The following is a 10,000-nucleotide window of genomic DNA, read 5'->3' on the forward strand; positions in this document are numbered from 1 at the left end:
TCCCCTCGTCGTCCTACCACGGTGTCCCCTCGTTGTGTCCCCCTCTCTGCCGGTGCCGTACACGTGTGGCTGTTCACACGCGGCCTGCGTTTCGGGAACACGCAGCAGCGCGAATGCGGGTTTGGCTGTCAGCGCCATGAATAGTGCATGTATGTGCACTGCGCTTCCGGCTCACCTGACATAACTAAATAATGAATTCACCATCTCTCTTCCTCTCTCTCTCTCTCTCTCTCTCTGTTTCTCTCTCTCTCTTTTTCTCTCTTTCTCTCTGGCTCTCTGGCTCTCTCTCTCTGTCTCTCCCGCTCTCTCTCTCTCTCTGCAGTCCCCATAGATTCCACCGCGGGCATTAAGATGCTGTACGTGTTTGTGGACATCCAGATGGACAATGCCCACTTCCTGGACACGGTCAAGTTCAACTTCCCCGCCGGACACTACCTGGCGCTGGTCAGCACCATCCAGTTTGTGGCTGCGCTCCAGGTGAGGAGTTGGGCACTGTGTGTGTGGTGTGTGTGTGAGCGAGAGTAATGTGTGTGATAGAGAACAATGTGTGTGAGAGAGATACAGCGAGAGGTCTTTGTGTTGCTGCGTGTCTCACACAGATGCTTACACTCCCTCCCTCCCTCTCTCCCTCTCCCTCCCCCTTCTTGTTTGCTTGTGTTTCCCTGATAAAACACCCTTTCTTGTTTAAGTCATGCAGTTACCATCAGCCACTTCACAGGTTTTAAAGTCAGGCACAGGTGTGGGCTTCCTTAAAACGCAGCTGGAGCTATTCCAGACGTGGTAAAGAGAGATGGGCCTGAACTCAAGGGAGCTCTTATTTCACGCCCTGCTTATCTTGCAGGCACTCAACATTAGTAGTAGCAGGAGGTTATTAGATGCAGCAGCTACTCAACATTCACACTGCTACGATGCTCCTGAATGCTCTCGCTCTTGCTCTCTCTCTCTCTCTCTCTCTTGCTCTCTCTCCCTTCCTCTCTCTCCCCCCTGCTGATGTGTTTCTCCTGTGCTGCAGGCTGTGAGTGCAGCCCTGAGGCCAGAGTATGAAGTGCTGGTTCCACAGTGTCGGCCGTTGTCCCCGGGAGAGATCCTGGGCTGCACCTCGCCCCGCCTGGACAGCAACGTCAACGCTATAATGTAAGAACCCTTCCTCTTCCTCCTCTTCCTTTTCTCCTCCTTCTTCTTCTCCTCCTCCTCCTCCTCCTCCTCCTCCTCCTCCTCCTCCTCCTCCTCATCTTTCCCCTCCTCCTCTTCCTCCCCCTCCTCCTCCGCTTGCTCCTCTTCCTCCTTCCCCTCTTCCTCTTCCTCCATCTCTCCTCTTCCTCTTCTTCTTCCCACAAAGGTCCATCTCATGGTAGACACTGGAGTCAGTGGAAGTGACGGCTGGTGTGCTGTTACAAAGACTCCACCAGGCCCACACGAGGTTCAAGGAGCTACCTCGACCCGCTCTGCTCTCAGCGGAGCAGCATGCGGGCTGAGTCATCATATCACTTGGCCCAGATAGGCTCCGTAATTACTCTTGGTGCTTGACACCGCCACATGAACAATATGTAATTAGGGGGCTTAAGATGTCATGTCAGGCATAGCCAGCTGTCTCACACAGCTCCCAATCCGCCGCCTGCAATTGTATCCGGACGATACTTTGCGTCCATGATCTCGCGCCGCATTGTGCGAACCATGTTCCCAATTTGCATTCCCAGGGCCGATGTCCCCGTGTTGTGTCTGGCCGCCTTGGCACCGCGGGGGGTTGTTTTGATACCGCCCCCTGCTGTGGGGAAGGCCTTTCATGAGGCCGTGTCACATTTTAAATTCAGTTTTTTAGCCTGTAATGAAAAGAGGTGGAAGCTAGCGGATGGCTTTTGCAGAACGTTAGGAAAAGCAGGTCAACGTGACGTCAGTCATATCAACAAGGCTGGGGGTTGGTGTTGGTCACGTGGAACACATGAGTTTATACACACGGACACAAGCGTACACACACACACACACACACACACACACACACACACACACACACACACACACACACACACACACACACACACACACACACACACACACACATCTCCCCCTATTACCTGCAGGAAAGAGACCCCACATTTGAAAAGGGAAGTAGAGAATTCATCATAACTCTGTCAGGGCTCCAGAAGTCACAGTGTGTTACGGTGCGTTACTGTGTGTTACGGTGTGTTACGGTGCGTTACCGTGTGTTACGGTGTGTGACCGTGTGTTACCGTGCATTAGAAACACACAGTAACGTTACTGTGTGTAACAGTGCGTTACTGTGTGTTACGGTGCGTTACTGTGCGTAACAGTGCGTTACTGTGTGTTACTAAGCGTTACTGTGCGTTACAGCACGATAACTTTTTTTTTAACCGATAACTTTCAGCTCCTAAATAACCGATAACACACACACATATACATATATATGATCATGACATTGTTGCTCAGACATCAGTAGAATCAACGGGGGGTTTAGGGGGGCGGGCTTGCAAGGGGCGGGATATGACGTAGGGTCCACAACGGCCCCTGTCACTCAGGTGTGTTTTGGTCTGACCGCAGACAGCAACGGAGGCAGAATGGGCAGAACTCATCTCGATCATCTTAAATGTTGCTGCAGCGATGCATCATATATTCCGTTGCATCCACAACATCCGCATCAATCGATGAAAGATTGGAGCATTGGAGGCACAGACAAATAGAAGAAACGACGAATAAGAAAGGCGTCACAAACGATTGCGTTACCGGAGGAAGAGCGTCTTTTTTTGCTTAATTTCACATCTAACAAACACTGGGACAAATGTAATTGATCTCTGTGTTTAACTGAGAAAACAGGGAGTGGAAGGACGGGACCCTATAATGTTCAGCTAACTGTTGTCAATAATAAGTGTTACGAGAGTTAGCGCATGTGTGTGCGCGAGAATGGCAGTGTGTGTGCGTGTGTGTGTGAGTGAGTGGACGAGCGAGGAGAGCGAGCGGTAGCGTGTGTCAGTTTAGTGAAGTAATGAACGAGTCCGGTTGTGTCTGTGCCAACATGTACTGTAAAGTTGGTGAAACTAAGAATAAAGTACACAGCCTTTCAATAATCGGCGGCCGCTTCATTCCGACCATATTCCGACCTATAAGCAGACCCACTGCCGGTCAAAGGGAAGGGTGTTACCCCGAGAGAACATCGACGTCTCCCCTGTGCTCTCGACTACGGTCTGGGAGCCGACAGCAGGAAAGGTGTAACATAAAAATAAACATTTTCTATATACGCGTGCAGCTGTGAACTCATGTATTGTAATTCATTGTATGATGTGTACTTTTAGGGTTACGATAAGACCTTTAATTTAGCGTTAGTTGGAGCGGGGCACTGAAATGATATAGGCTATGTTATCGTGGCTATTCGTCATGATATCGGACTTATCGGAATGACGTAATAATTTCTGTTATCGGCCCGATAATTATTGGCCTGATAATTATCGTGCACCCCTATTACTAAGCGTTACTGTGTGTTACTGTGTGTTACTAAGCATTACTGTGCGTTACTGTGCGTAACAGCGCGTTACTGTGTGTTACTAAGCATTACTGTGCGTTACTGTGTGTAACAGTGCGTTACTGTGTGTTACTAAGCATTACTGTGTGTAACAGTGCGTTACTGTGTGTTACTAAGCATTACTGTGCGTTACTGTGTGTAACTGTGTTACTAAGCATTACTGTGCGTTACTGTGTGTTACTAAGCGTTACTGTGCGTTACAGTGCGTTACTGTGTGTTACTAAGCATTACTGTGCGTTACTGTGTGTAACAGTGCGTTACTGTGTGTTACTAAGCGTTACTGTGCGTTACAGTGCGTTACTGTGTGTTACTAAGCATTACTGTGCGTTACTGTGTGTAACAGTGCGTTACTGTGTGTTACTAAGCGTTACTGTGCGTTACAGTGCGTTACTGTGTGTTACTAAGCATTACTGTGCGTTACTGTGTGTAACAGTGCGTTACTGTGTGTTACTAAGCGTTACTGTGCGTTACTGTGTGCGAGCACGCTGCTCAGAGTGCGCAGGATGAGGGCCGTGCGAGGACAAGCGGGGGAGACTGCATCAGCCAGACCCCCAGGACCAGAAATGTGTGCTGGTGAATCTGTGTCTGATGTTGAGGTGTGTGTGTGTGTGTGTGTGTGTGTGTGTGTGTGTGTGTGTGTGTGTGTGTGAGAGTTGAGGGAGACGTACAGGTTCGGGGTCTGTTTTACCCATTAGTCCAACATGGATTGTCTTTGATGTTTGAGTTGGTTTGGTTCGAGGTGTGACGGGAGGGAGGATGTGCGAATTACTTTGCCGTAAAATTGGTCTCACTTTTTCTTGACTTTTTCTTTCTCTTTCCCTCTTGTTACCTCCCCTCTTCCTCTGCACTTTATTTGTGTCTATAAAGTCTTTTTTTTTCTTTTTTTTTGATAATATCAATACCAAAACGCTGGCAAAACAAAACACCATTTCCCTTTTTATATTGAATAAAGTAATTTCCGCCACCATCCAAGGAGCAATATTAAAACATTTGCTGCGATCTTCCTGAGGGGAACGCAATGTCTCTGTTTGACTGCGACGCATGAATATACATGGCCTTCACAAAGCTTGTAACACAAGCTGTAGGACAGCCTCCATCACCCATTGCATTGTGGTCCTCTGATGCCGGGGTGCTATAGATAGACGTTGGAGCGAGTCGGCGGCCTCCACTCTGTGGGATGTAGGATCTGCTCACAGGATATACGCTACCTATGCTGGAAAACCTCGTCTTTCAGATTTTATTAAAGCACTCAAAAACATCTCATCCTCTGCCTGAAGTGGACCCTCCCCCTCGTATCTTTGAAGTAGAGTGTGAGGTGACATATTGTGATTGTGTGGAGACGAAGGTCTGAGCAGCAATGCTCCATGAAGCAAGCCCTCCTGGTCAGGATGTGCTCCTCTCTACATTCTACATCACTATGAATGAATTTTTATGATTTTACACAGTTTCTGTGTTTTAAGCGCTTTCACTCGTTAACTTTAGCCGCCACTCTTGGGTTGTTTAAAATTAAATATGGGATTTTAAAATTGGATTGGCCTCATTGCCTTCGAAAAAATGAAATCTAGCAGCTGGCATCTTTTTCTTGGGTCTTTCTCTTCGTTTTTCATTCATGTGTGAACACAGAGAATCAAGGCCGGTGCTGTAACGCGCTGTGTGTCCTTGTGCTTATTCACGAAGGTTAGTCCGTCTCCGTCGCAATAATGGGAAATAATTCTGCACAGAGGCATTGAGTGCATTGAGAGAGAAAAGCTTGGCCCCATCGTCTTCCTCGTCTCTGCATTTCGTAACAGTTTTATTATTAGCATCGAGCTTAAGATGAGAGGACTATGAGGTGTTGCGTAACGGGAGAGGAGACGCATTTGCATTAACCACCCGGGCATCGGCAGCAGCCCTCGATGAAGTTACCAAAGGGCGGCGTGAGGCGCAGAGATGGACTCAGAGACTCTGTGGAAACATAGATTTATAAAATCCCTTGCTGGTCGTCCCTTTAATGCGGGGGGGGGGGGGGGGGACACTGCAGGGGAAGGAGAAGGAGGGAGAGACTGAATATGATTTAACATTTCTCCATCCTGATGTAAAGCTGCCCAGGCCTCACTCTGCCTTCAGTTCAACTTGTTAACACACTCACAAGCACACACAGGAAAAAAGAAGGGAAAATGATTTTGCTCTACCCTCTAGGTAGCCCACCCGCAACCTGCTTCAGTCGCTGCCCTGAATAGAGCAATTACTGGGTTTTAATTGTCTGTCATTTCCCTGTGGTCCTCGTAAGACTGTAAAGTAATGAGCACTGTAGTATGGGCCCCCGTGCAAAGTTGATAGCATGACTCCCCTCCGAGCCAGCCCCTGGGGAGATTTGTGTGTGTGTGTGTGTATGTGTGTGTGTGTGGCTGTGTGTCTGTCTGTGTTTGGCTCCTGAAATCGTGGAGACGGCCAGCGAGAGGCCGGTCTCTGTGGGACACGGTGATGCGTTAGGTGTGCGGACTGTCCACACACGGCCGTGGCGTTGTATACAGTTGGCGTTCGGTGCTCACATGGGTGTGGCGAGGCAGGTGGCCCCCCCTCTCTGCGTGGAGCTTCGGAATTTCAGAGGTGCGCGCCATGTGACTCATCGCCGTAACAACCACGCGCGAGTTGTAGCGCCTTGAGTACGTGTGGATGGAGGCGGCACTAGGGGTGGCAGGGGTAAATGGGAACCGTCCCAACAGGGGGTGATGACAGCTGTTGGGACCCACAGGGCAGAGGGAGAACGTCAGCGAGAGTGAGGTCTCTCTCCCTCCTCCTTGGATCCATGTGTTGGTTCAGTGTGTGACGGCGTCCTGTGTTTTGTCTTGTAGATACCTGGGAGACGGCAGGTTCCACCTGGAGTCCATCATGATTGCCAACCCTGAGCTACCAGCCTACAGGTGAGTCTCAGGGTTCACCCCGACGCAAAACAAAAGAGCGGATTTAATTGAGATGTGTAGAACGCTGACCCCTATTTAATTAGCTGTTTTCGGTAATCCGTTCATTAAACTGTGTTCCTCCTAGCGTCCTCATTATAAAACCACATCATAGCCAAGCAGACTGGATTTTATTTCATTATTTCAGGGTACAAAAATGCCGCCTTGCACCGTTTATCATTGCGATGACGCGTGTACACGTGTGTTTGTGACGTGTTACAGCCCGGCTGAGTGCAGGGTCATAGCAGTCTGTTGAGATCCTGCAGTGTTTTGTGTACCATCTTGTTTGTATGCAAAGCAGAGTGTCGGGGTGTTGTTATAAAAACGCACACACGCCGCTACACAGATCAGATATTTCTTCTCACGAACAAGATGGTAATCATGAGAGAGTGTGTTGTGCGCCGGCGATAGATGAGATGCTCAGGATAGCCTCAGTTTCCTCCGCGAGACAGTACCTGCCGTCATGCTCCATGGCTTCCCCTGATTGGATTTTCTCATCTTTTCTTGACTTCCTGTCCTCAAGGTGCATACCTGTTATTAACCAGTGGGTGTTAATGGGGCTCAATCTGCATAATAAAGTTGTTTTTCTCCTCGCATAAAGTGTGTGTGTGGGGTAGGTATTTAGCCTTTGTCGGTGTGTGGTACTAACTGTGTGTGTGTGTGTGTGTGTGTGTGTGTGTGTGTGTGTGTGTGTGTGTGTGTGTGTGTGTGTGTGTGTGTGTGTGTGTGTGTGTGTGTGTGTGTGTGTGTGTGTGTGTGTGTGTGTGCGTGCAGATATGACCCTTACAGTAAGGTGTTCTCCAGAGAGTACTACGACCATGAAGCCATGAGGGCCATCCGGCTCAAGTCCATCGAACAGGCTTGTTCGGCCCAGAGATGGGGCCTGATCCTGGGGACACTGGGCAGGCAGGGGAGCCCCAAAGTCCTGGAGGTAAGCGCCTGATTCCTGCCAATGGGCTTGTCCAGACGTCCACGTGTCTGGAGGCCTCTTATGTTACCCTTTTGTAATGTGAATGTCTCTCGGGTGGGTTTAAGTGACACGGTGCACACATAGGACATGCGGTCTCCACACTGACAGCTTATTATTTCATAAGTTTAAGGGTTTCAGCCCGTCAAACGTCCCAGCGCTAATCCAGCCAGCCTTAGGCCTCGCTCTTATACCCCCGTGTGTGTGTGTGTGTGTGTGTGTGTGTGTGTGTGTGTGTGCGTGCGCTAGTGTGTGCGCGCACTAGTGCATTCACAACCCGACGCTCTTGTTAGCCCGCATGCGACAGGCGTACAGGGCGAGTGCGTGCGTCAGCCCCTGGCTTCCAATTCATCGGCTACAAATCCCTCTATCCAGTCAATACGCCCCGCCCTCCCGCTCCACACACGCCCCGCTCCCCGCGCCTTCCCTTTGTTCTCCCTCCTCCGTTTGATCTGACTTCATGAGCTGTGCTCCACTCGCTCTTTTCCCCTCCCTGCTCCCACTCCCCTTCTTTAATTTGTATGCATGCAGGACCAGGCGTAGGGTGGGGCCGGGGAGAGAGAGAGAGAGAGAGAGACGTCTTCTGAGAACGCTCTGGCACCCCGGGTTTGGCCGAGGTGGTCCTAAACGCCGGGCCGTGTTTATATCCCTTTTCTCTCCGGTTGTCAGAGCGGTTGAGTCGCCGCAGCGGCGGCGGCGCCGGGATTTCTTTTGTAAACACACAAACACTTGAGGGAGTTTACATTTAGAATCTAAAATGTCAACCTGGAGCGCCCGAGAGCTGTCTCCTTCACCGTCGGCGGGGGCGGGGGGGGGGGGGTGGGGTGGGGGAGAGCACCGGGGGCCCCGCCAGCACTCCCCCGGTGGCGGTGTGTCCCGATTAACAAAGTGGAGCGAGATAACCCCCGATGTCAGAGGACCTTATCTCCCATAAGGGAGCACCAAGCGCCCGACGCTCTCCCGCCGTACCTCTTAGTAAAGTGGGCTTTTATCTCCCCAAAGTAGCCCCGTCAGCGGCCACTCTGACCACTGAGGGGGGGGGGGGCGGCGCAGGACCCCGGCATCAAAGGGGGGGCATGGGAGTGGGAGGAGGAGGAGGAGCTCCGACGCTAGGATTTGTGGATCTCTGCTGGCGGTACGCTGTTTGTGTCCACCGCTGTGGCGAGGTGGTGCTGTGGTGTTTGGTGCGTTTGGATTGGATTTGACGCACAGGCCCACGGACGGACAACACACACACACACACACACACACACACACACACACACACACACACACACACACACACACACACACACACACGGACAACACACACACACGGACAACACACACACACACGCACGCACACTGAATGTAGGGGGCTGTACAGCGACAGAGTTCAGCCGGTTTCCCGCTGACCGTGGGTGAAGGCGTCTGTGCGTCACGCTGACTGCTGGTCTTAGTCTCGCTCTCTGAGTATCTGAATGTGTTCCAAGGTGATGCCTGCTCCCACAGATGGACTCATACGTTTAGTATGGATGAACATGGTCTCTCTCTCTCTCTCTCTTGCTCTCTCTCTCTCTCTCTCTCTCTCTCTCTCTCTCTCTCTCTCTCTCTCTCTCTCTCTCTCTCTCTCTCTCTCTCTCTCTCTCTCTCTCTCTCGATTCTAAAGGCTCTCTTCTCTAAGGTTTTGGCACTGAAAATGCACTTTACATTGCCAAAGCACATGAGTAAAATTAGATGCATCATGACGTTATCATTAACAAAGTAATAATAGCACAAAATAATAAATAAAGTAAATACAATCAGCTAAGATAGGCTACTATATAATAGGGATTTAAATGTGTATATACTCGGTTTCTCACCCTCTCTGCCTGTCTCTGTCTCTCTCTCTCTCTCTCTCTCTGTTTCTGTCTCTCTGGCTCTGTCTCTGTCTGTCTGTCTCTCTCTCCCCGTCTCTCGCCCCGTCGCGTCCTGCTCCCCGGGTGCTGTCTCCTTCGTTCCCAGACGCTGGAGGCCAAGCTGGAGTCCCTGGGGCGGTCCTTCAGCCGCGTGCTGCTGTCTGAGATCTTCCCCAGCAAACTGGATCTGATGTCCGATGTGGACGCGTGAGTCTACACATGCACACGCATAGGCACGCCCATCTATGCATATGCACACGTACACATAGAAGCACGCATGGACACACACATGCGCATGTGCACACACATGTGCACGCACGCACACAAACATGCAAGCACGCACAAACACACACACACACACACACACAGCAGTACGCTGGCAGAGTACAAATGAAGCATCAGCCAACTCTCTTACTGGAGCGATACAGAAAGCCTGTTTTCCGTTCTCTTCTGTCTTTCTGTAAAGGCATAACTTGGCCAATCACCCGGCCCAGCTCTGCGTGCAACGCAGTGTTGCCTGAGCGCCGGTGAAGCGCTCAGCCATGGCTGCCCACAATGTTCACATTGCTGTGGGTTCATGTGTATAATGTATTCCTCCACCTTGCACCTTTGAACACTTACCCGGCCGGGTTGTTTCTGTGAGCGCGAGTCGGCCCGTCGTTTATCACCAGATGGATTCCGCCGC

The 10,000-nt window shown here is 50.7% G+C and overlaps 1 protein-coding gene across 1 annotated transcript in view; it reads left to right on the plus strand.

The window, feature by feature from the left end:
• Window positions 1-10,000, plus strand: part of dph1 (diphthamide biosynthesis 1) — a gene marked incomplete at its 5' end in the record, with an annotated part of 51,996 nt that overhangs the window by 30,359 nt on the left and 11,637 nt on the right. The window contains 5 exon segments of the mRNA XM_084466507.1: window positions 323-477; window positions 1,013-1,134; window positions 6,367-6,435; window positions 7,246-7,402; window positions 9,422-9,522. Of these exon segments, the coding sequence (XP_084322633.1) occupies window positions 323-477; window positions 1,013-1,134; window positions 6,367-6,435; window positions 7,246-7,402; window positions 9,422-9,522 (604 nt within the window).

The sequence above is a fragment of the Micromesistius poutassou genome (genome assembly GCF_964030765.1).
Source record: "Micromesistius poutassou genome assembly, chromosome: 4".
NCBI lineage: Eukaryota > Metazoa > Chordata > Actinopteri > Gadiformes > Gadidae > Micromesistius > Micromesistius poutassou.